At 40.0% G+C, this 27,537-nt stretch overlaps 1 protein-coding gene across 8 annotated transcripts in view; it reads right to left on the bottom strand.

The window, feature by feature from the left end:
* The window catches only part of LOC119724332 (diacylglycerol kinase delta-like), a 59,640-nt gene that overhangs the window by 12,048 nt on the left and 20,055 nt on the right, over window positions 1-27,537 (bottom strand). For 4 of the 8 annotated variants that reach the window (XM_038195333.1, XM_038195332.1, XM_038195330.1 and 1 more), the window contains exons 3-11: window positions 21,407-21,469; window positions 19,238-19,318; window positions 18,264-18,368; window positions 11,255-11,387; window positions 10,846-10,955; window positions 3,637-3,762; window positions 708-970; window positions 500-608; window positions 121-260 (exon numbers count right to left, since the gene is read on the bottom strand). In XM_038195333.1, coding sequence (XP_038051261.1) covers window positions 121-260; window positions 500-608; window positions 708-970; window positions 3,637-3,762; window positions 10,846-10,955; window positions 11,255-11,387; window positions 18,264-18,368; window positions 19,238-19,318; window positions 21,407-21,469 — 1,130 coding nt within the window. The other 4 variants (XM_038195334.1, XM_038195335.1, XM_038195337.1 and 1 more) reach the window with 4 other exon arrangements.

Genomic DNA, 27,537 nt, shown 5'->3' with positions numbered 1-27,537 from the left:
CAAATGCACTTCTTTGTTATTGTACATCCACTGTCAACTGTGATTGAACTTTTGAATGGACTTGTGATTGACTTGTGATCGGACTCATGATGGACTCAGCAACAAATCCGCCCTGTTTACCTATCAAGCATCTTGGTACTGGCTCTCTCCAATTTATCCAAGATGGTCGGGAGTTGATTGTCGTCATCGAAGGCTGTTCCCCAGCCCAAGACTCGGGCGAGGTCGTTACCCGTACCTAGAGGTAGGACACCTATTTGGCACTGGACGGAGCGAAAGAAAAACATCATGAGTCTCATAAATTAAGCCAGACAGTTAAAATTCATCAGGAGGTTTCAGAGGATTTTGCAGGATTAAAAAAGTTAGCATCAAGCCACTGGTCTTTTCATGGGACGTGAAGCCACTTTGAAATTAGAGTGCATAGGCTGTGACACTGGTTTCTTGCAAAACAGACGAAGCTATCAAGATTGAAACACAAGGTTAATATTTGTGGCAGTTGTACCTGTTTATGAAGGTCCAGCTTGTCGATTTCTGATAACACCCAACCGATGCTGCCGTCACCGCCACACACCAAGATCCTGAACGTGTCAAAGTTCTGGAAAAGGCGTAACCTATCACAGAAAAAATATGCAAGACACGACAAATTGACCTAACATCACAAAAAGAAATCAAAACCAAAACAAACCAAGAAAACAAAAACAGAAGCTCACCCAATATGCGGCCCGCTGTTCATGAGATCAAACACCTGAGCTGGGTTGAGGAGTTGCTTGAACCGACGTAAGAATTTCACCCCCTGGTTGTCGCCACTCTTAGAGTTGACGAAGACAAGCAGCGGGCTGCTGCAGCCTTGGCGGGTGGCCTGCCAGTAACCGTCCGAGCTCATGGAGTTCAGAGAGATAGGGGGAAGGAGGGAGAGGCGACACTGGCCTAGGGGACATTTGGCTGGGAACTGGGTCTTGCAATGTGTGTGCACCTGGCAAAGAATTCCAACATAAAAATTGTACTAATTTTCAATGTTGAACGAAGAAATTCACTGGTGTGGGGTTTGTACCTGGGACCTCCAGATTGCCGTTCCAGTGCTCTACCAACTGAGCTATCCAACCCTAGGCACCTCCAATCCTGTAGGCGCAGGACGCTACCACAGGTCTTATCACACACTGCACACTTGGCACTGACTGGTAGGTTACTACTAATCAACAACTCACCATGGCCTTACACCATAGGCACCTCCAATCCTGTAGGCGCAGGACGCTACCACAGGTCTTATCACACACTACACACTTGGCACTGACTGGTAGGTTACTACAAATCAACAACTCACCATGGCCTTACACCATAGGCACCTCCAATCCTGTAGGCGCAGGACGCTACCACAGGTCTTATCACACACTACACACTTGGCACTGACTGGTAGGTTACTACAAATCAACAACTCACCATGGCCTTACACCATAGGCACCTCCAATCCTGTAGGCGCAGGACGCTACCACAGGTCTTATCACACACTACACACTTGGCACTGACTGGTAGGTTACTATAATCAACAACTCACCATGGCCTTACACCATAGGCACCTCCAATCCTGTAGGCGCAGGACGCTACCACAGGTCTTATCACACACTACACACTTGGCACTGACTGGTAGGTTACTACAAATCAACAACTCACCATGGCCTTACACCATAGGCACCTCCAATCCTGTAGGCGCAGGATGCTACCACAGGTCTTATCACACACTACACACTTGGCACTGACTGGTAGGTTACTACAAATGAACAACTCACCATGGCCTTACACCATAGGCACCTCCAATCCTGTAGGCGCAGGACGCTACCACAGGTCTTATCACACACTACACACTTGGCACTGACTGGTAGGTTACTACAATGAACAACTCACCATGGCCTTACACCATAGGCACCTCCAATCCTGTAGGCGCAGGACGCTACCACAGGTCTTATCACACACTACACACTTGGCACTGACTGGTAGGTTAACCACAAATCAACAACTCACCATGGCCTTACACCATAGGCACCTCCAATCCTGTAGGCGCAGGACGCTACCACAGGTCTTATCACACACTACACACTTGGCACTGACTGGTAGGTTACTACTAATCAACAACTCACCATGGCCTTACACCATAGGCACCTCCAATCCTGTAGGCGCAGGACGCTACCACAGGTCTTATCACACACTACACACTTGGCACTGACTGGTAGGTTACTACAAATCAACAACTCACCATGGCCTTACACCATAGGCACCTCCAATCCTGTAGGCGCAGGACGCTACCACAGGTCTTATCACACACTACACACTTGGCACTGACTGGTAGGTTACTACAAATCAACAACTCACCATGGCCTTACACCATAGGCACCTCCAATCCTGTAGGCGCAGGACGCTACCACAGGTCTTATCACACACTACACACTTGGCACTGACTGGTAGGTTACTACTAATCAACAACTCACCATGGCCTTACACCATAGGCACCTCCAATCCTGTAGGCGCAGGACGCTACCACAGGTCTTATCACACACTACACACTTGGCACTGACTGGTAGGTTACTACAAATCAACAACTCACCATGGCCTTACACCATAGGCACCTCCAATCCTGTAGGCGCAGGACGCTACCACAGGTCTTATCACACACTACACACTTGGCACTGACTGGTAGGTTACTATAATCAACAACTCACCATGGCCTTACACCATAGGCACCTCCAATCCTGTAGGCGCAGGACGCTACCACAGGTCTTATCACACACTACACACTTGGCACTGACTGGTAGGTTACTACAAATCAACAACTCACCATGGCCTTACACCATAGGCACCTCCAATCCTGTAGGCGCAGGATGCTACCACAGGTCTTATCACACACTACACACTTGGCACTGACTGGTAGGTTACTACAAATCAACAACTCACCATGGCCTTACACCATAGGCACCTCCAATCCTGTAGGCGCAGGACGCTACCACAGGTCTTATCACACACTACACACTTGGCACTGACTGGTAGGTTACTACAATGAACAACTCACCATGGCCTTACACCATAGGCACCTCCAATCCTGTAGGCGCAGGACGCTACCACAGGTCTTATCACACACTACACACTTGGCACTGACTGGTAGGTTAACCACAAATCAACAACTCACCATGGCCTTACACCATAGGCACCTCCAATCCTGTAGGCGCAGGACGCTACCACAGGTCTTATCACACACTACACACTTGGCACTGACTGGTAGGTTACTACTAATCAACAACTCACCATGGCCTTACACCAAAGGCACCTCCAATCCTGTAGGCGCAGGACGCTACCACAGGTCTTATCACACACTACACACTTGGCACTGACTGGTAGGTTACTACAAATCAACAACTCACCATGGCCTTACACCATAGGCACCTCCAATCCTGTAGGCGCAGGACGCTACCACAGGTCTTATCACACACTACACACTTGGCACTGACTGGTAGGTTACTACAAATCAACAACTCACCATGGCCTTACACCATAGGCACCTCCAATCCTGTAGGCGCAGGACGCTACCACAGGTCTTATCACACACTACACACTTGGCACTGACTGGTAGGTTACTACTAATCAACAACTCACCATGGCCTTACACCATAGGCACCTCCAATCCTGTAGGCGCAGGACGCTACCACAGGTCTTATCACACACTACACACTTGGCACTGACTGGTAGGTTACCCTCGAGCCACTGATGAGGGGTGGAAATCTGGAAACAAAGTTAAAATTTAGACTCATCAATTGTTGGAGATCAAATGGGTTAAAGTTTGGAAATGTCACAATGCAATCATGTTATAGGGAAAGGATAACAAATTGCAGCTATATCAATATATGACATAAAGATGCCTCGTCTACTCATAACATGTACTTGGTCATGCCATAGGTACACTATCAAAAAGTATAAGTTTTTGAGAAATTGGCATTTTCTGGTAAAAACAGAAGAACAAAATTAGCATTTAATGGAAACATGGAATTGATGCAGCGTTCTTCATTTCTTCATCTTGTGCTTCATGAATCTGTCACCCCCATGAAACACACTGTAATCCTTCAGTGATTGAACGATGACTGCGTGTTCGCCTCCGCAAACCAATCAATATTCATGTCATGAATGGCAAGCGAGCCCACTCAGGGGAAATCCCCAATATCAGATTCTTCCAAGAAGCTTGGACTTCTATGGCCACTTTCTTGACTTCAAGCACTTCAACAAGGAATCATCATCAGGCAGTATATGAGCAACGGGTGCTGACAGATTTAGTTCACACACCCATCAGTCTGAATTGGTTTCTAATCAAATCAACGAAGGGTTTGGGCACTTCAATCATCATTGCCATCATCATTTTTCTGTCTGTCGACTATCACTAGTGCTGAAGACGGACAGAACACCCTTCTCAAGCACATACCCCCCTTTAACCCCCCCCAAAAAAAAAAGGGGGGGGGAGAACCAATAGGAAAGTCCGACAGATCTCCTGTTTTCATCTTTTATCAGTTGCTTGACAAGATTGCATCCGCGTCAAGGAATACCTCTTAAAAAGGTCAAGCTACAAATAATGCTCAGCTGTCGACTGAAATTACATTTCTTGGAATCTGCAAGTCGGATGCGGGGAGGACAAATATGCAGTGTATTTCTGGTTTGGATTAGATGAGCATTTTAAGCATCCAACAGGGGTTGAAAGTGGGTCTTAGGCTGTTGACTGACCCAAAAATGCCTTGAAATAGATCTACGAAACAAGACGTAGTTTTCTGAAGTCAAGGGAACTAAATCTGCTCAGGATTGGTTACCATAGGCCAAAGCTTTGCCTGGTGACAATTTGAGGAATTCTGATAAACAACTTGGCATTTTTTTTAACCAAGATTTTTGCACCCTGTAACCTCCCTCACTCCACTGATAATATACTGAGATTTAGAAGTAATCGGGAAAGGAAATTGACACCTTCCCACATGCAAAACAACAGCGCAGTCTTATGTCTTGAAGGTACAAACAGCTATTGACTCCCCTGACACATCTTGCCTGACACATTTTCCCATTAATGCCAGATGTCAATGCACAACATTATTGAATAACAGTGAGTGTTCAGTTGCACCATGTGACAAATCTCTTTTGTGGGTTTGTTAAGTTCTAAAAAGAAAGGGGGGGGGGGGGAAGCGTCTCAAACTTGCAAGAGAGATTTGACACATGGTGCCACTGCAATCTTACTCTTACTGCTTACTTCAACATGCAGACCTTCAAATCTTATCCAAATTATTGAATGGCAACAAAGGTAATACAGTAATCATTAAGAATCATTTGAATGTTTCAACCAAGTGAATATAATTACACACATTCGCACATGTTAAAGGATTTGACATTCCGGAAGCGGAACAAGGAACCATGTTGTTAAAATGTGACCCAAGTCAGGAGGATGAATTCCCTTGAAGCCAAAGACAGAAGTCGAGGTTAAGAATCCTCAAGAAATACAGAGGGGCTACCTCCCTGAAACGGAATGTTTCAAGCTGAGGAGGTTTCCGTTAGGAGTGAAGACTCTTGTGGAGAGGACACGTCGCATGCTGAGATTAAAAATTCATCTGCAAATGCTCGTGCCAATTTAAAGCGACCGCATTTGCCTGCATTTCTTTCCTTCGATTCACATCCAACCTTTTTTTTGACAAATTTTGCTTGTCAATTATTCTTCATATAACTCACGGATTCTCTTTCATATCTCCAATTTTATATTAAAAAAAAGTAGGCCGCTCTAAACTTTTCCTTTCTGATACTGGAAAGAGCTTTATACAAAATTCAAACATCTCCTGTGTCAGTGCAATCAATCAAAAGATAATAATGTGTTGAGCCTCCTGTCATCAAAATTTAAGAACTGTCTCCGATCAAATACAGCCAAAATTCCTCATCCTAAAATATTGATTACATGTAGGCTCAAAAAATCCCTGAAACGTGTTTGTCATGACAAAGGCATTAGATGGTGTCAAAAGGGCCCTTTCAACTGCTGAGGGAAATTTGATTATGAATGTTTTAAGAAGTCATTATGGCTTTGAATCCATCAGTCGCATGTATGTATTCATCTCGTGACGTCAATGCCACGTTTTGGCCCCCAGCATGTGGTCACGTTGCTTAACACGAGCATGTTTTCCATCATAGAAACTTACAAGAATTTACTTTAAAAAAAAACTTACAAAAACAACTCAGAATGACGTTGCCTGAGATTTTGTTGGCTTTACATGTACAAGTTCTTACCCCCTTTGAAATAAGCAACACTTTTTAACGTTATTGTCAACATTTTCCCCCAAATCCCTTGTTCTCTTTTGTTTCTACTAAAAAATCAACAGAAATTTAATATGCTCCAGATTTTTCCCTAGAAGACATTTCCCTAAATTTGTTAAAACGATATTCCAGGAAAATAACATTTTGTGTTTAACTTACGTTTCCGGAACTGAGTAAAGTACGCAAAGTGTGCTCCCTTGAAAGATGGTATTAATTCAGGAGAGCAATATTAAATTTAATATATGCGGCGGCCTTACAAAATGAAAACAGGCACTCCAAAATGAAAAGCATAACAGGGCATCTTAATAAACCAACGTTGTTTGTATTGAAATTTCTATTAAAGCACTCCAGGGAACAGCACCAAAGGATGAAAGACAAAAAGATGGTAAGGGGGCTATCACGCTCCGACGGGATCATTGCACGTCACGAGACAGCGTCCCTATCATCAGGCTTTAGTAGAATGAGACGGGTAGTGAGGTAGTGATGGTAGCAAAAATATTTACAACAGCATGCAGAAAAGCTTTAAACTGACAGTTTGCATAGAAATTCAGATTAATGCAGAAACTTTCTTTTTTGTTTTTTGCTCTCTCTTTTTTAAACAAGGGGGGGGGGAATCCACTTGTGCTGAGAAAATTGGTATTTGGAAAATGTGATTACTGGCTTTTCGACAACAAAATTCTGTGTGTGCAAGACGACACGCTTTCTTAGAATGCAAACGGCAGAAGTGGCATATCAGAAAGACAATCTCCACAGACAGCATTTTTATTGACTCAGTCAGTGTCTTGCTACACTGCTGATGACCAATTGACAGACGACATGCCAACAGTATGATGCCACAGGAAGTGGGCCAAAACCCACGGGAGGTTTAAGCTGAATATAGCTCCACGAGAGTCCTGTAAGTAAGAGCATGGTAAGAGCGATTTTTTTTTGGGGGGGGGGGGTTTAGTACAACTGCTCACGGTTAAGATGATGGATCAGGAATGGTAATAGGGGGACTGTATGGGAAGTAATTTATTGCGTATTTGAGGCAAGTGGATATATGAACTTACTTTACCGAGTATTTTGGGATGTTTTCCCGGATGTGTGCAAATATTTGTCAGGGCAGTGTTCTAGCGCTGTTTTGAACGGTCGACTTAAAATTTCACTGAATATTTTCCAAATTCTTGAAATACTGTACTTTATTTGTCTCCGGCTGTAGTTGTCTCCATTTTGAGGCCATTTTTGAGGATGTACACTCTTCTTACTATTCTTTTTTTTAAATTTGTTGCTTAATCTGAAGACTAAGCTATTTCATTTGATGCAGTAACTGATTATCGTGAAACTTAAGTGGGCCTAAAGGCTCTCAAGTTAAAAAAAACAACCAAGTATCTCCTTTTGTGATAAACAAACTTCTTAAGTCTTCCAGACAAGCTTGGTTAAGTCTGCCGATAAGAACCCTAAATATAGTGAAAGTGATTACCGGCCAGACGGGCACTTGAGAGTAAGGATTTGTGTCTGAGCTGGTGAGTATGTTTTTTGTTCAATTTGCTGCATTACGTTGCGACTGTTTCATGTATGCTGTCTTCTCCGTTATGATGGCTTGATAACATCTAAAAGGAGTTCTAAATGTTTAAAAAACAAATGAATAAATAAAGAAAAAGAAGTGTGTTCACCCTGGCAGTAAAGTACAGGCAGGGTCATTGGGGATTATGTAGCATAGAATGAACGAGTGACATCAGTCTATTGCATCAATGCACACCTAAATCAGTCAAATAAAAAAAAAACATATCGGTAAGGCCAAAAATAATAATAAGTCGGTCTCTGGTCAGCGCGCGCGTCGATTTTAATCATGCGCGTCAATCTTCTTTTTTTTTCCAAAATGTACCTCTATTGCTGCACCTCCTCAATTTTTTCTACCAAAGAGCACCAAGGAATGGGAAATTGCACCAAGGCAAATGATCGAAAGCACCAAGGCAAATTATGGAGGACACCAATATACATGAGGACACAAAAAAGCAAAATAGTACCCCACCTTGTCTGTACAATCCAAGCTTGAAGAAAAAAAAAAAAAAAAGTAAAAAAAAAAAAAAAAAAAAAGGCCGCATCGCCGCGTCAATTCCGGAACTTTGGTCTGACCAGAGACCGAATATTTTTTTTTTTTGGCCTAACAGAGCCTGATTTCAAACTTCACACAGCATTTTTTGTACCCTTTGTTCAATCAAAGATTTGATATTTTGCGAGAAAGTTACATCAAATTCCTAAATTGGTAACACTTAAGTAAGGAATACCGTAAGCCATAAACCTCTGTGGCTAAACAAGAAGTAAGATGTGTTGGGGATATTGGGGGAAATACTCTTTTCTTAAGCGTACGGTTGAATGGTGTATAACCATTCCTTAAAAAAAAGTTCCCCTGAAAGTTGTTTATGTACCTTTCATTTGTGAAGTGTTTATTACTTTAAGCAGGAATGCATCTTATACTTATCTGTATAAATGTTTTTATGCCACTTGAGCTAATCTAAGTGGGTAATACATGTAAACACATGTGCAACACGGCACAGTGGTTCAAAAACGTGACTAGCTCAAGTAGTTGACGGTCAACTACATGTACATGTACACGTGTATAAAACACGTGTTTTTATCCATCAACAACTTTATACTTAAAGGGGCCCATAAAATGAATTTTTCTTATGAACTTATTTTGTGCACCTTTCTAATCTCTTTTTGGTTTATTTGATTGAAAAGTGCACTTCTTTAAACATTCTAAATTGTCCATGCTAAATTGTCATTTCAGGAAGACACTGTTAAGTTTAGGGGTTTTCTGTTCAGAGTAGTACATGTACTACTATCAGTAGTAAAAGATCACAAAATATACGTAGATGCACTTCCATTCGATCTCTAAATCTGGCTTTTTTCATTTTGAACTCTGGATCCATTCTTCTACGAGACCCTATCACATACGTGCATAGAGTTATTTTTAGACACAGCTTCGATAGCCATTCCACGCCCAACCTTGCTTTCAAATTTGCAGTCTCCGATGTCAGTCCATTACTGAGAATTACATCCGTCTTGGCTACTGAGAAAGTCCTCCATCTTTCATCAGGTAAATTTAATAATACGGCAAGATGCAAATCTCAAATTGATTTTCTCTTTCAAGGAAACTGTCTTTCCTTTCAACCAGGAAATCTTTCTTGCTAATACCCCTGAGTGGATATGGAGACGTGATTCTGGTCACGATAAATTCACGACGCCACTACCTACTATGTAATTAATAGGAGTGCGTGTGTGTGTAGTTCAACTGATCATAAAGTGCATTGAATGATGATCTGAGGGAAATGTGTGAACAGACTGTGTGTACTGAAGGGGGTGGGGCAAGGAGCTTGGGAATGGGGGGGGGGGTTGGAAGAATAACTGACCACCCCTCTTTCCTTAGTTATTTATATGTTCATTTTGCAAAAAAATTCTAAAATTCCTTTCATAAAAAAAATTCATAAACTCTTGCAAATCGTAGTTCACTACTTTAATAAAGCCTTTTGGCTTAGTACATGTTAGTGTTGACTTCAACACCTAAACTGCACTCAGTACCCCTCCAAAAAATAAAATAAAAAAATTAAGCCCATTTCAAATTTTCTCAGGCTTGGTTACGGGGTGCAAATCCTTCAATATTTCCCCCAACACAACATCCAATTCATAGAAAAACCTACCAAAAAATGATTTTCTTTAATGCTTATTTGTCGTGGTCAAGCTTAGCTAATTTCAAAACTTTTTCTTTCTACAATAGTCGAAAACTTGACCAGCTGCAACATTCATTTTCATATCTGAACTCCAGTGACAGCAATTTTGTCCTTTTTCCAGCCAAGGTTAAACTCAATGAGCACGTAGACCATATCAGCATCCTCTCAAACAGTCAGCTGTTTGGACTCATCTTGAGTGCTGCTTCAAAGCTGAGGAACGCATCCAATGGATTATAAAACCCATCCTTCAAGTCATAACTTTTCTGATGAGCTGCGCAACTGTCTAAGAAATTTCTTTGAGTATTCCATCTCGGAGACCCAAGGCCAGATACCGGTGTCGAGCACGATAAGAAATCTTTGAAAATAATGGAATGCTTACAGCTGCAAGATGTAGAGATCGTCAACTACGCGATTAAAAACTGAAATGAAAAGGGAGGAGACAGTTTATAGTTGTTCACCAAGGCTGGAAGGAAGACTATCAGATGCCGTGGTATTTTTATTGACCTTGGGTTGACCTCGATGCATACATCATCTGTTGTTGCTATGCCGATCGAGAGCAGACAGGGAAACAAAGCTGTTACAGAGCCTTGAAGAGGATTTCAATTTGATGAAGAAAGGAAAATTTAACGTGGGCCCTAAAATGTTTTTCAAGAGCATACGATTCCAGATGATAGTCTGAAAATTCAGGTATTTTCATGAAATGCTGCATTTACAATGTACATGTAATCTCCTCTTGCACTCAAGAAATCTACTGAAAGATTAATTCACCTTTTTTTCTTAAAATACGAGGAAATAGTTTTACTCAATGTTACAATGTACATGTACTTACTGTTCCATCGTCTTCTTCAATGATATCTTTGCCCACTGATGCCAACGTCGTCCATTTGCAGTTGTTTTGGGCACGGACCGCACAGCGTTTGTGGGCTTTAAATTTGCATACTGAGGCAAAAACAAAAAGAAAAAGACTAAAAAGCTGACGCAAGTCATTATTTTAAAAAGATTTATAGTCTTTAAACTTACTTTCTACACAAGGCTAATGAGTGAACTTCAAAATTGTGCTTCCACTGAAAAAAATATAAAACTTTTTGAAAGCGATCAGCAGTCACCAGTGCCCTTTGATATGGGGGGGGGGGAGTTACAAGCGAGGGGTTTATAAACACTCCAATGTAGAACTGGTCATGCGAAGTACGTAGGTGACACAGCGCCCCCTACTGTTCCTGTTGGGAGAGGATACGTACCTTCACAAGAAAGCCCGTGTGATGTAACGCCAGACAGAGCTTCCCTACACACATTGCAGTACGTAGGCCGGGCGTGTGAGCAGGCATACCAGTTGTGCATCCCGGATAGCATGTCACGCATGTGCTCTCCTTCCTAAAAGAAACAAAATTTTTAAAAAGTACACATTAATCACAGAAAAAAATCAGATCTTGGTAAAAATGTCCCTGCGACAGTCCAATATCGAACAAGTACCGATCGTTTCCCATGTTTATTCCAAACCAGGTTAAAATTGACTGATTTGGGAGCTATCCAGTTCTTGACAATTTTCAGTGTGAACGTCATATATTGTAGACTGGCAGAGAGTTTGGCCTTCATCTACCAATCTTTTCAAAACCCAAATAATCGATTCACAGAAATTACATTACAGTATTTTAACTATACATACAGTTACACATACATGTACCGCGTACATACTTTTTGTATAATACATTGTAACTGGATCATATGTAGTAAAATTTGATCTCAAGTAATATCACTGAACGCCGCAATCAGAGTTTTTCCGCAAATTGCAATTGCCACTTTTTGCCACTTTTCTCCTTCCTTCATCTTGAGAAACCTTTTCGCAGATGACGGAAAAATATCGCTAGAAGGCCAATTTACAAAATAAGATAGAACATAAACAGCAACTGTAAAACTATCCTTTAAAAGGTCGTGACTATCAAACAGTAATGGATGTCCTCTGTCCACGGAGCGCGGAAGAAAAAAAAAGAAGAAAATCTCTTTGTAATTTTATCCCTGCGTCCTAATGAACAAGAGACCCGTGTGCTTTTACATTGTAAGGATGAGTGAATCCAGGACACTGAAAGATTCGCTTGCTGGATAAATAGGCCGTGTAATACCATGTTGCTTGACTTACAGATGGGGCACGGTAAAGGTCCTTAGAAATGTCAAATGATGTACTGATAGAGGCACTTTAGTGTGTGATTGCCGGCCCGATAAAGAATAAAGAAGAAATATGTAGTACACAATGGGTACGATACATGTACAGACAGAAGACTAGCATATTTGAGAGCTCAGGGGTTTGTTAATTTTTGTAGTAATAATAATAACAGGTTCTTATACCGGTATAGCGCTTTTTAACTAAGATCATAAGCACTTTACATTATCATGATTATTATTACCCCCAATCATTGGGACAATTAAACATTCCAAATACCATCTCAGCTCCCTGGGGAGTACACAGCTGGGGGGGGGGGGGGGGGGTGCTGCCTGTTAGGCACAAGGTTACATCACCAAGGTTTGTGTTTTCATTTTGCACATGCTCTTGCGCGTGCCGAAAGGAAACACGCTGAAGTTTAAAGCGTAGCAATACACTGCTTATGTATCCTACAATCGTAGCGATATTTATACATTTTTACCATTCAGGGTGTAATTATGCACGTAGCCCACAGCCAGCTCTGACTACAAGTCACAAATCACCAAGTTATTTCACTGTGTCTGGGCCGCTGTTTATTTCATACTGTCACGGGATGGCCATAAAAATGAACGATAGTAATCGTTAGAAAACTTGAGATGGTATCTCTTTTGGCGATCACACCACTGCATTCCTACACACGCTCTATCTCAAGAGGGATAAGATGGATTTCTGACGGCCTTTCTGCTAAACTGACAGAGACATATGATCAACTGGATAAACTACTGCTGCAAGTATGCGGCAAGGTCATCTATGTTCACATCAAAGACGAAAATGTGAAACATCACTCAATCTACGTATCGAAAAAAAAATGTACAAGCTCCCAAATTTTTGTGGTTGCTATTTAGCCACTGCTGGTTGCTATTTAATTGTTAAATTGATTCAAGATTCACCACAGTACTGAAATCATCGACATTCCAAACACAAATTGCATCCTGAGAATATTCATCTTGGAATGACAACATGCGTCAGGTATTTTTCCTTAAGCTATCCCGACATTATTCTTTACGTCTTTTGAAAATTGAAAAAAGAAATTGACTCATTCCTAAGACTCTTCCAATGTGTACACGTATGCAAACATGTATAATTTATCACAAAATATGGCAAAATGAATGAGAACAGAAATGTATCATTTCTTTCTGGAACAAATGGGGATATTTAACGAGAAGATTTTTTGAAGACAACTGTTTAATAATAACATGATTTGACAGATTTTAAATCTACAAAAATATTATATACAGGCACAACGAAGTTCAAGCCAAACAGAATTATTACAAATACAAATTACTTTACCGCCATAACTGTCAGGCCCAAGGCTGATGATCTTTCACGAAATAATCAAGAATGTCTCCCGTAGTTTCGTACAAAAATTGTTTATGTCTGCAAAGCCACACCTTGATTCATGCCTCAAAACACCACCTGCGGGTTTAGCTGTGGCAGAAAATCAACATTACTGCATCCACGCCGACGCTGAGTCGTTACACTGACCAATAATCAAATTTACAAGACCCTCCTTGCTTGCAAGCCCCACCGAACCTCTTCAAGTCGCAAGCCTCGCACGTGACGGTCCTTTCAGAGATCTTGATTTACCCAACGGCGGATCCAGCTGGCGGCGATGCCACGACAAAAGACTAGGATCAATATTCTTTTGTTTTTAAGAGGCTGTCCACTGAACTCGTTGACGTCAAAACCCTTTTCTTGATTCAATCAACGCAACGCAAATACCCGCACGTGCCAGGAAGACTTAGGTAAACCCAAGAAAACAATTTCCTCTGAACTGCTCTCCCCATTGTTAGTTCAGTCCCAGATTTTACTAGCCAGCGGAGCATTAATTGCCCACTGGGTTGTGTAATCAGCGTGTAATATTGTTCAATTACAGGTTTTTTGTCTGGCACTTTACGGTCTTGTTTGGCATTAATGGACAAAAGCGAGGCATGAGCTTTCACACTGTAACACAATTACTGTTACAAGGTTTTGCGATGTTGTGTAAGTCTTGGGCATTGTTGTGTAAGTCTTGGGCCACTTCAAAATAAAATACTGATTGTAGTTTGATCAACTTTCCAAAACTAAATTAGGGCTTTTCTTTGTCCTTACTGGCTGTGTTTGCTGCTAATTAATACAAACTTTTCATTGCAGAAATTTGTGAAAATTCCTGTAGAACATGTAATACAAATCTTACAATACATTTATTATCACCTTTATAAATAGGTTTTTTTTTGGGGGGGGAGGCTGATCAACACAAGCTTTTTCATTATCAGAATAATCTATTAAATCTGCATTATCAACAAAATAGATTGTTTTTTCTGCAAAGGTTGATTTTTCAGCTGCAATTGTTGAAATAAAGGTACGTTTGTATTCGAACAAGTACACAGTCATTTAATTCAAGAACAAATACTCTACACAGAATGACCACGGGGCAGAATAATAGAAATTTCCAAAGCCTAAACGTTTCAATCATATTTACACAAGTGAGGACCTATATACATGTAAGTGTTTGCTTGCTACAGACTGGATTATTTTTCCAAACCAAAATGTGACTAGAATGAATGGTTTGGCTTTGAACACAAACACATGCTTTCAAATAACAACAATTCACAGGGTAACAAAACAGAATGCTGCCTTTCCAATAACATTACTTTCTTTAAAAAAAAATGCATGTTGGGTGGCGTGTACAACTTGTTTGTCAATATCAATTTGATTACTTTGATGGAAGAAAAGAAGAAAAAAACCAATACTGCTCCTCGGAAAAGTCATCTGCAACCAAAAAATCCCAAACCCACCCCAAGAAACCCTGAAAACCAAAGCAGTGATGTTGTGAATGCGTACATGATGATTTCAGTTCAAAACAAATCTGAGAATAACATTATTTCATGACGCTTCTTCTGACTGACTCTGCAATTAAAATTGAATGGCTTCCTGGCCCACACGTGTTTACCTAATTTAGCTCTCTTCGGGGCAGTAGTTTCAAATCTAATGGCATTACTGGCCTTGTGCATTGGTTTCAGAGGTAAAGACAAAAGAGATTGAAATTAATTATCAAGTGGGGGGGGGGGGGTAACAATCATTTGACTGGGACACACTGGGAGAGGTGCAGTGAGCAAGTGGGATGCAGTATCCATGGATACCCATTACTGGCAGTGATGGTGGTTGTCATGGTGATGAGGCATCTTATCTCATTTTTCATTGGTCGGTCTTCAAAGAAAGGCAAAGTGAATGTAGTATCAAGAAGCATACATGGCAGACTGGTGAAACTGATCCAGGAAACTTGTTTTCTATATCTCTTCAGAGTATTTTTATGAATTTAAGTTACCACTTGCCACTGAACATTTCTGGCTATAGAAGAAAAATGCATCTAAACGCCACATCATATATGTGTCAGGGGCATAGCCCATCACTATTTCTCCAACTTCGCTGTATTATTAATTTCTTTTACATTTGGTGGATTTCCGTAAAAATTCAGATGGATTTTTTTTTTATTGTTGATATTTGACCCCTTCTTCATTTGTGATTCTCGGTCAAGGTGCATGTAGAATTTAAACAAAAAATGTTTGGACAGACATGTGACAACGAACGTCATAAACGGAATTAGATTGCTTATTTAATTAGGCTGCTCACTCAACCAGTTCAAATCGTTTCAAGTTATAACTGCTACTTACAAAATGTATATACTTTTCCAGACAACAAAATTAATCAGTCGGCATCCTTGGAAATACAGGAAGAGCCTAAATGACAGGGCGGGTGAATAAAACACGACATGATGAATTCCACACGTCTCCTAAGCATTGGCCTTCCCTAGCTCTGTGCCTAGACCATAAAGTACACGTAGATGATGTCTACATGTGTACAGCACTAGGTAGAGAAGGAATGGCGTATAGTATGCAGGGTGTCGATGATTCTTGCGTATTTAACCCCCTGGAGGGTCAAGTGATTCATTTACAATTACATACCTGCTCAGCATTTTTGGGTTACACTGCGGTAGTGTAAGTATATTCTTCAAATCTGAAATTTCTTTATTCATGAAATAATTTCGTCTCTCACTGCCTACATTCTATCTGATTTTTTTTTTTCAAGGAGTGAGAAGAGAATATTGTTTTACACCGGAAATTCTTTACTGACATAAAGAAATGTTTTTAAAACTATTTAGGTAGTACATGAGCCAGTCAATGATTGAACGCATGTCTTTAACAATTTGGAATTGTGAATTCTATAAATCGTAGATATTTTTCCAAATTACTTTGAGGTCATCTACCGGTATAATGACTAGTTTATTCCACGGCATAAATCCGAATTGTACTACTTATTCGAGGGTTAATACACACACGTATTTCATCTACAAAATCCATTTGTCTTTAAATAAATTAATCAATATTGAACTTTGGTTTAGAAATCTGACTTGATTCAATTTACTGATCAATACCTAATATCAATCAAAGACTACACACCATACCGGTATATCATATAAGCCAGATCATTGAGTGTTACCATACAAGACATACAGTCGAGAATTTCTATACACCCGAGGACAATGCTTTGTGTTTCCTATTGTCCCTGTAATATAACACTCTCCCATAGACTAAGCACATAACTGTACGATCAAGGACCGTTTTCAACAAAAGACCCAACGCTTGAGGACTGAAAGGAATTTTGTCCTCCCTTTGTGTGTCTGTCCTCTATCGTACTGACATGATGTATCGCACACTGATCAAAAAGAAATACCAAGTTCTGTTGTCGAGTTAGAGCCCCGCGTAGCGCCATAGCAAATTCAAATTTTCTCCACAAAAACTTACCGTCTTGCCCGAGTCTGTGTTATCACTGTCGGTTCCCTCCATGCTGGACTCTTACACTACAAAGATACTAAGCCTAAGAGAGAGTACAGCCGAATCCTAGTCAATGGAAGCACTTTGCTGTCAACTGTGAGAAATTCAGTGATGAACTAACCGCACATCACACGTGAGCAGTACATGAATAGTATCTGGAGTCAATGACAGCCTAGTTACTGTCTGCCCGATGTCTTACGTGTCCAGGTTTTTGTAAACGAAGATGGCAGTGTTGGTGATGATAGTGAGGGAGGAGGGGGGGGGGGTGTAATTAGATTGATATTTGGATCAGTCCATTAGTGTGGCGGGGTAGTGTGGGCGTATTGGCAAGGGTTAATGGCATTGTGGTTCATTGCCTTGTGGTTTTGTGAAAAGAACGTACCGGTATCATATCCAAACAAATGGAATTATCCAAGCTGTACTCCTTTCATGGCTATACATGGACATGCATGCATTAATTTTTATCACTTTTTTGTATCAGTATGTATTTCCATATGCACAAAAATGTTTAAAATCTGTTTGGGACAAAATGTCTAAAATTCACACAATAAGGAATATGCAGAAATCTGAAGCAGCAAATGAATGGCGCTGTTGTGCAGCATTCAGACATTTCCTCAAAAAAGAAAGAAAAAGGATAAGAACATTTTGGGCATTATAGTGAACATACGAAACAAGATGAGACAGTTTCTATTGCACCTTTGAGTTGAGAGGCCACTTAGCTGTCGTAATGATTGTGACGCAAGTCTCGTATTCCTACGTAGTCACTTAACCTTGTTAGAGCCAGAACCAACTCGTCAACTTTCCCACGCAAACATCATCAACGTAATATCCAACAGCATCCTGTTTCATCCGGCCTGAATCCCTCGGGCGATGGAGCTTTACATAATGCCATGCTCAACCACTAATTGTAGATTTCACTGTGACTCCATAAAGTTATTATTAGAAGGAAGGCGTCAGTAAGAAAAAAACAAAGCAACCTCGCTTGTTTGACCCTTACAACAAAACAAAACAACACGTTTGTCAAAGCTCCTTGTCAATGTTCTCCGCGACTGCAGTCTTGAGGGAAACATGAGATCGATAAAAAAAATCTTTGAAGCCAGAGCATCATCGTAGCAAAACTTCTCATGTGCCTTGGTGGCAATCAAACCCCTGTTTGCCAAGTCTGAGCTCTTCAAGGAACAGAGAAAACAAACAAACAAACAAACAAACAATAACTCCACAAACAAACAGCTGTCTTACCTCGTAAAAGTCTCTGTTAGCCACTGACTTGAAGGCACTGATCCATTCCTCCATGTCTTTGCGTGTATCCGTGCAGAGGATTAAGGTACGGAATGGCGTGATGACCTAAAATCAAACCATTCAGTTCACATCATTAACAGGTAATCAAAATACGTCATAGAAAAGAGTCAGAGAAAAAATGGAGTGCTGGAACATTACTGGACACTTTTTGCCCAGAAATCAATGTTGTATTTGAGTACTGTTTCAAAATTGTACTCCTTTAACTAAGAAATGCTCACCTTAATTAACTCAACATTAAGAACAGGTGTGATCTACCGTACGTGAAAGCGTGGTTCAACCTCATTCCTGGCTTCTACTTCTAACTGCCAGTTAAAAATAGCGTGGACCATTTGCAGAGTGGAGCTATCCAAAAAGTAGCTGACCAAATTATTGTTGAAAAGCGTACTTGGTTTAAAGGTAGTAATTGAACTTAACTCCCTGTGAAATTACTCTTTCTGGCATGCTGTTACTTTGAAGAAAACTATTAAAAAAAGGCCACTTCCAAAGATGTGTCAAGTGACACATATTTGGATATTTCCATTAGTACATGTAGTTGGTTTGTAATTGGGCAAATCCATGAATGGGTACGTGCAAGCATTGAAACGACGCACACGCAGTTACACAATGTACTACATGTACCAGTATGTATTATTCCTTGGTGCAGTGCGTGACATCGTGTGGCTGCAATCGCCTGAATGAGAATGTGGTCCGAATGCTGATTTTTGGGCACATTTCAAAATATAACTCGGCAACTTTTGAATTGCAATCGAGATCCCAGAAAATTGTTTTCTTGGAATATGCAGCATTCACAGAGCTGAAACTTCACCAGGTTAGTAAGATCATCAGGTTTTTAGATTTTGAGCACTTTTGTTGCTTCAAACGAAAAAATGCACAAACGACAAACGGTCCTTTCTAAGACGATAAACCTAACTCACCCTGAAACTGTTGTTCACATTCTTGGTGCTGCTCTCTGCGACGCTGATTTCTCGCAGGTCAACTTCCTCGAAAATATGAGACTGGAAAAACAAAAACAAATTAATTGGAGAATAAAAAACAAGTATAAAACTGTAAAATACATGTATAAGGCCGAAAAAGTGACGTCATTAATGCCCTTAAATTTATAAATTAAAGTTGGTTTACGTGCAGGCAGGATTCGGTTTCATCTGGAAAAATTGAAATATAGTAATCAGGAAAACACATTTGCCTAAGGCTTACAGTCAAGGATGTAGGCACAAATTGTTTGTTTGTTCCTTCAAAATGTGTTCATTCACTTACATGTTAATTGGTAGGAAACATGTCGCCAATTTATCATACTAGCAAAATAACATTCAAGATAAAGAACACGAACAGAAAAAAATTCTTTTTGAAATTTAAATTTGAGCAAAATCAGCTGAGAGCAATATCACAAGTAATTTCAAGATTTGGTACATAATGCCAAAATCAGCCTTCAAGCCTCAATTTTCAAGCACAAAAGTCACAAAATTACAACTTTTTAAAACAAATTTAATTATAATTTAAATTTTATAATTACCTTACAATTTTTATAAAAATGTTCTTTTGTTGATTTAAAAAGAAAGTATACTATGTACCAAATATATTAGTTATGAAGAATAAATGAATAAAATTAAAAAAAATTAATAAACGAAAAAAATTCATTCAGGCTTAGAAAGTGCGTCTGCATGGTTGGATTTAATTTTTCCGCTGATGTAAATCAAGCAAAAACCTGACATCATTGAAAACTCAGAGACATATTACAAGAAAAGTGCATTTTTCCCCCCTGTGGTAGATTCATATCCAAATCTCGTCAATATTGATTTTATTCAGAGTTGCAAATTGTGAAAATAAGAAAAAGCCACCGTCGGTCACCCAGGTTCCCAACTCCCACACGAGGTGCTGTGGGAATATTTTATGCACACGTTAATTGACATGTTAATGTAATTTATTTCTGTGACCTTTACCAATGCATAAATGCAATCAATTTAAAGCCATCTCAGTATTCAAACTGCACATGTTTCTATCAAGATTCGGCAAGTTTTCACTTCAGGGAAAAACAAGCTCGATCAGAAATCCGAAGCTGTGGGCCAGAAAATGAGTGTTCACGCATGAGTCACGTGTTTGTGCCATGTACTTTTGGGAAGGAGTGTTTTGAGTAAAAACTCAGCTTTTTGACCCCAGTGACCCCATGATGACCTTTGACCCCAGTTTGGTCATGTGACATGTTGGGGCTGGGCTGCTGATACTTTTGACAAAGCTTGGACGAAATCGGTCAAAATATGTAGGAGCAATAGACAATGTCAACGTTTGTTACTAACTAACGGAGAGACATGATGATTTGTTGGGTTGCTATCCCGCAGCTAAAAAAAACCACACAGCATACAAATAAAGAATATGCGGGAAATGTAAGCAAATCTGTAATAACTTCAAAAAACACCCCTCCCCTTTTCAAATCTTAAGAGCAACAATAACATCTGGATGATCAAAATATTTGTTTTAGACAGAAATTGACAAAAATAAATCAGAAATTAAAAACAACTGATGTAACGCACGTCTTGATAATGAGGATCACATAAAGATCAACTGCTCTATCAATTCAGATTATGGGCTTAACTCATGCAAGTCTGCTGGTAAGTTTAATGCAACTGATTCTAAATTGTTGACATTTGGATAATGGGATAATCATTCAACTCAGAATCAAGTCACGTATATAGAGCAAGTAGAGAGTTAAAATTTATCAGCACACTCACTTTGCCGGGGAAACTTGAAATTCATTGTCTTTGATTTACATTTTTAAAGAGGCTTGGAAAAGGGATTAGCATTTAAATTGTAAGATTAAAGAGCACTGAAATATAATCTTTTTTATGTTTTGAATTCTTGGAATTTTCAACTCAAGTCCGTTGACACCTTCACGCTCAATGTCAAATCAAGTGATGAGATACACAGGAATCAACAATGCTCAAGAAATGCAAACATCTCTTGTATTGCTTCTCGATTGAATAAAGATGGATTTGCAATGAGAGTTTAACTGACTTGTGACTATACATGTACATGTACATGTATGTACTTGGCCTTAGCCATCCACTTTGCCCACCACACACTTCACTTACCGTGCTTTCTTTGGCATAATAAAGATTCCGCCCTTTCAGTTTGAAATACCGTCGTCTCCATCTCTGAAAAAAAAAATAGAAATTATTTTTTTTTTATTTTGAAGTATTTATTTTTGAGAGGGAGAAATTTGAAAAAGGGCACTTCTCAGGTTTGCAGCGTTGCTAATGTTGCAAGCATCGTGACTTTGGGCGTGATCCCTGGCTACAAGGCTTTGAAGGGTTTAAGGCTTCTGACTAGCGTCCCTTGATAAACACAGACGGCGACAAAATGGGAAACTGCAATTTACAAGATGCTAGAGCACTCTCAGCACTATATGGTATTTAAGAGTTTGTAGGTTAAAATCATATAGACATGTACTTTATTTCTTTATTGAATCTTATATTATTTAAAAGTGAACCTATATGTTGCTGGTTCCCTTTGAGGTTTATTTAGTGCTAAAAATGCACTAAGAAAATTTATGAAAATTTCAGGCACCCTCATAAAATAGAGAATTTTTCAAGTATCACTAATTTCAATAATTGGGAAATTGATGGAACTCAAATGCTAGAAAGCTTAGTGGTTTGACGGTATTCATGCTTCAATGTATACAAGTGTGTTTACAACACAACTTGGAATTCACGTTCTCTAGGTACTGAGATCTTGGAGTGTGCTGTCTACACAGCGCCCTCTGTTGACAGAAGTAAGCCAATCCAACAAATGCAGCTAGCACAAGATACTTGATGAAGATGCAAAGTGGAATGCTGCCCTCTATTGACACCACAATGCAACTGTTTTGCAAAGCTCTCTCTGGGAACAAAGCCAACAAATTTAAATGATACAAATTTCCCAATAAAAAGTCTATATTTATGCCTTATTGGTAATTAACCTAATAGATTAAGATACGGGTAGGCCTGTCGTATGAACAAATGTCCGTCCATCTATTACAACCATGCATCATACTCTTTAAAAAGAACACCGTATAGTTGTGTCCACAATTGGGTCATTTTTATCTACCATACATGTACGTGTATTTTGTACTGGTACCATCAACGTCAATGCCCAGTTTAGAAATGGCCCAATTATAACATCATCATGCAAGTTTACTCTCCATAATATAATCTGGCTGTGAAAACAGGGGGAAAACGCCCAAAATAAAGGGGATGTCTAAAGATTTCAGCGATTGCTGCTTGAAATTATGAATGCATTTTAGCTTGAGTAACTCCAGCTCCAATGCTCATCAGAAATTAGACATACTGTAAAGCTGGAGCTAAAACTATGTTGTAGATACCAGACTCTAAGAGTAAGAGGCTCTACAAAACGGGACTCTGTGTATCACAAAATGGTCCTTTTCCCCTCTATTACTCCCAACCCAGATTCCATTAAACATAATGATATATTTTTAATGGAATCTGGAGGGAAAAAGGACCATTTTTTTGTGATACAGATACATGAAAAGAGGGTACTGTTTTTACGGCCTCTTCGTTAGAATCTATTATCTACCTTTACAGTATACATGTAAGCTCCAGCTTGTTGAATTCCTGATGAGCATAGTAGCTGGAGTAACTCAAGCTAAAGCTGATACAACAACCAGAGATTTAAAGAAAACTTCAAAGATCCTTCAGCAAAGCAGGAGATAATCTTTACTTTTCAATGGACAGAAATTCCATTGATATATTTTAACAAATGACTCACTTGGACTGGCCAATGTCTCTGTGAAAGTCGACATACGTCAGCCATATGGTATATTTGTGTCATATTGTGGCAGACCGCCTTTGAAAATAATCTTTTCCATTTCACCACATGTCAGAAGTATCAAAATACAGTTCATCAGGAAAAAAGGACACTGCGACGTACGTACACAGGTCTGGGGGGGGGGGATGCAGGAAAACGACAATCCACGTGTTTGCGATCCAGCCGTGGAATTTGTTTTTCATGTTCCAAAGCAGGGCACATTCATTCGTGATTGGTTTTTAAGTCCGTAGACATTTATATATATCCTTTTTAAAACAGATAATCGTTTGTCTCGGATATTGCAGCTGCATGTAGGATTTGTTCAGCATCTGATGGATTTTTTTAAAACGATTTAAGTGATTCCATTTCAACGATAGCACAGCGTAAAAAATGCTGTACATTAAAAAGCTGTAAACTGTGACTTTTGATGGAATTTTGAGTCAGGCTTGTACAAATTTGTTTTTATTCCGGATTACATGAGCATGTATGCCCTTTTCTCAAGTGATGTTACGCACTGTACAGCTCCCTGCTTTCCGAGGGCTTGAGTTATAAAATGTAACAAGCAAACCTTGGGTATGACTTCCAAGAGAATGTTACAGCTGAATTGAAAATACTGTAATTTTTACAAAGTTTCTAATACTTGAATCTGCTTATTGAGTTGCCTATTATAAATATCACATCATTTTAAAAGGAAAATTAGGTTAATTGCTTCAGTTTGATAGCTTCGTAACAGGTGCTATTATCATAAAATGGGGATCATCTAATTGGCTGAAATTTTAACAAAGTTGAATGCAATTTAAATGTTTATTTCATGAGTACCGGGGGTGGGGGGAGGGTTCAACGAGAAACGTTCAACATACGTTTTATGAAACTTGTATGGTGATATCACGACACATGTACAAGGTATTAATGATGAGTGCAATGAAGAATTGCGGCGCCACAGATTTTTTATCTTTTTATGAGAGCAGCGCATATTCTCTTCATATTGCCAGCTCATTAATGTTGCATATGTGCTCAGACATTAATGTTGTTGGGGATTACAGGTCTTAATGATGGCTGTACATTTTTAATGTGATTCACAGTGGTATTCTTCAAGTTAGATGCGACAAATCGACTCGTGTTGCCAGTCAAATAATAATGACTGTAGATGGTTTTAGTAAAAAAACAAAACCCAGCTGTGCATCACACGGTAACTTCTAAAGGTCACTTTGAATTGTACTTTAACCCTTACCCTACTAGACCCTCCAACGCATGCCAATATGTGCCTCAAGAAAATCTCCTATGTTTTTTGCATGGCCCTCCAATATCTGCCATGTCATTTCAAGGGTAACTGGACAGGCATTCCAATACATGCCACAGAGAACAATGAGAGTCCTCTGATAACAATCAAGTGCCCCCAGCTGGTCAGTATCAGGCACCCTCCAGGGCCTCCAACTCCTGCCAATTGGAGCCTTCACTGCTACATCAAAGTATCCTCCAATAAACTGCAGCTGGAGGGCATTGGCATAACCAACTGACATGCAGTAAACTACCCTCAGAGAGTAAGGGTTAATACAACTTTCAAAAGTGAATTTGATGACGTCCAACATTTACTGGGATATGGACAGGATTTAAAATGCATTCAGCTTTTGTAAAATAGCGGCGTGAAAACTCGCTGTGACGTCTTTGCTGAACTCAGCTGTGCAATAGTGGCCCACCTTTACATGTACATGTATGTCAGTGCAATTTGTCAAACATTGACAAAGTGGTGGCAGCTCTTCCAATCCCTGTTTAGATATGTCCTTGAGCAAGCAACTTTACCACAATTGCTTTCACCTGACCAAGAAAATTAAATATTTTGAAAAGCTACAACATGTACATGTACATGTACAAGAAAAGGAGTAAGCGTTACTACATGTACATTGTGCATGTATGTACATAGCATCAATGTTCAGTTTCATCCATTGGAGCGTGAGAGATCGCGCCGATTCCCTTTAATCCAAAAACCAATGCTCTGCGCCGATTCGCGAGCGGAATAAAGCCGGTGCTAAATTGAGCAGAAATTGAATTACCTCAAAGGGGCCCGCGGCCTCAAACACGTATTCCTACCTCCCTTAATGCCCCGATGCTGCAATGGCGTTAGCGAGAGCGTTAATGGCCTGGCCTTCGGGTGGTTTGCTCGCCGGGGCACTACATGTAATTCATTACATTTGGCCCCGTCGGGCCAGTTGCAGTAATTTTATTTATTTGTTTATTCTTTTCATTCAATGTTAATTTGGAGTTTGGACCCGTTTAGAGGTTGCAACAAAACTGAATGTGAGTTGAAACTTGGAAATGACAGCTTCCCGAAGTCCAAGTTCCTAGAAATTCTTAAATAATTTTTATTAATGTACTCGTGCAGTAGATTAATAAAAATGTACATGTACATGTTCATGGTACATGTAACATAATGTAATAAGCGAATTCGTTATTCCAACTACACATGTGCACATCAAGATTTGCCAATTTTTCTTTCGGGATAAAAATGTCATCCTTTGCATGCAAAAGCAGCTGGGTTCCAGCAAAATCGAAGAGATCATCGTGTTCTGAAGTATAACATTTTGCAAAAAACCTTTGGACAGCAAAGCATTTTTAGGTGTCTTGTGTGTCGAAACGTTTGTGTGAATGAAAGTTCCATCTCTTTTTGATTGCACGAAAAATTGCACAGAATGCAGATTTGGTTACCACGTCCCCTGTAGCCTTGTGAATCATTTATCCATCGTTGAGTCTTGCTGTGCACCAGACTATATTGGAATACGGAACTGGCTTATTTCACATCATATATACTATGTATTCATAAGGCCATTCATTTTGTCTTGACACACAGTTCCGGTGGAGTTAAAATCGGTTGCCAAATTTTTAATTCACATACAATGTAAATGTGAATGCACGTTCACTCAAACTCAACACACTTTCTTCTACAAAAAACCCCAACATCATGAACAGGTGCTCTTAATACATGTACATTGCAAAAGGGTTTAGCTCTTACAAAATCTCTTGTGTACTGCTGCAAAGATTGTCTTCGGTACATGAGGCAACATACTGATAGCTCCACAAGTCCATTTGGAACACTGTCTTAAGTTACACAATTTTGACGCAATCTTACTTCCCTGCCACACTTGAAACAAAAACTCCTGCCCGTAGGGTAAAATCATGAAGTGGGACCAAATAATAGGCGAGTGGAAAATCCGAACAAACACACTCAAGTCGATTATAAGACTTAATATTTTGACCACGTCTCCTCTTACAAATGATTTTTTTCTCTCTCGCTGCAGCCGAGCGTTGCGCAATGAAATATGACACCCATAATGCAATACTGTCCATCATCATTCCATCCCTTCTCACTGAGTCACTGAACTCGTTTTTCTCGGAATGAAGCAGTCGGGGCAAATAAAAAAGCTGCAACGGCGGGGCTGTTTTCCTCCGGGACGGAAAAGCTCGGTAGCTCGGTGCCTTGAGTTCATCACCCGGTCATCCAAACACGATTAAAAAACATAGAAAGCCAACCGGAGAGACAAATATTAAAAGTGTCACATCGGTTTGCTGAAATTCTATTGATTGTTACACGCAAGCTGCAACACTTAAATCAACACCGTCCACCTCAACCCCCCCCCCCCTCCAAAAAAAAAAAAAAAAAAAGATTAGAATTTGTGTTTACGGGGATTTGCTTGTGTTAGAGAGTTCGGGCACTGAATGAAACTGCAGTTAGCAGGAGGCACGGAAGGGGAAGCCTGGGGATGTTGAAAGGAGACAGAGGGAAAAGAAAGAGAAGGGAAAGAAGGGGGGGGGGGTAAAGCAGAAAGTTAAAGTTCGCCACTCAAGGGGAAGAGTTGGTACATGTAAAGGTACGGGACATTTTCAAGCTGATTGCGCAAAGATTGGATGCCTCGTAGGCAATGGAAAGCAAGTGAATGCCCTGAGAATTTAGCAGTGAATGAAAACATCCACGTATTCTCCAGGGCATGACTGCCCTTAGCTGCGTGGCAATAGGTTGAGCGTCTCTTGATGTTTGGACGGCGTAATGACTACATGTTTGTGTCAAACTTGCTTCAGATCAGTTCTGTCGGCATTGTTACTGATGGGCTGTAAAGTAAGATGTCACTCACAGTACATGTACATTGTGTTGTCAATTCTTTTTTTTCATACAGCTGCTTCCAAGACTTTAGCCCCAGCTGAACAATGCTTTAATAGCAATTGTTTTGTTGGGTTTTTTTTATTGGCAGGGGCATGGTCAATTGTACACAGAATATAAGGCTTGGAACTGAAGCTAACAACCCAATCATACATGTACCACCCAAGAAATACGGTACATCTCAAAAGCAAATCAAGACTCCTTACAACAGAAGAAAATTCAAGTACATATGACAAGGACCCATCAAAATGTGACAGACAAATGCAGATC

This window comes from Patiria miniata, unplaced genomic scaffold, assembly GCF_015706575.1.
Source record: "Patiria miniata isolate m_02_andy unplaced genomic scaffold, ASM1570657v1 HiC_scaffold_18, whole genome shotgun sequence".
Taxonomy (NCBI): domain Eukaryota; kingdom Metazoa; phylum Echinodermata; class Asteroidea; order Valvatida; family Asterinidae; genus Patiria; species Patiria miniata.
The sequence above is the reverse complement of the archived record's forward strand: the minus strand, read 5'-3'. Positions and strand labels throughout refer to the sequence as shown.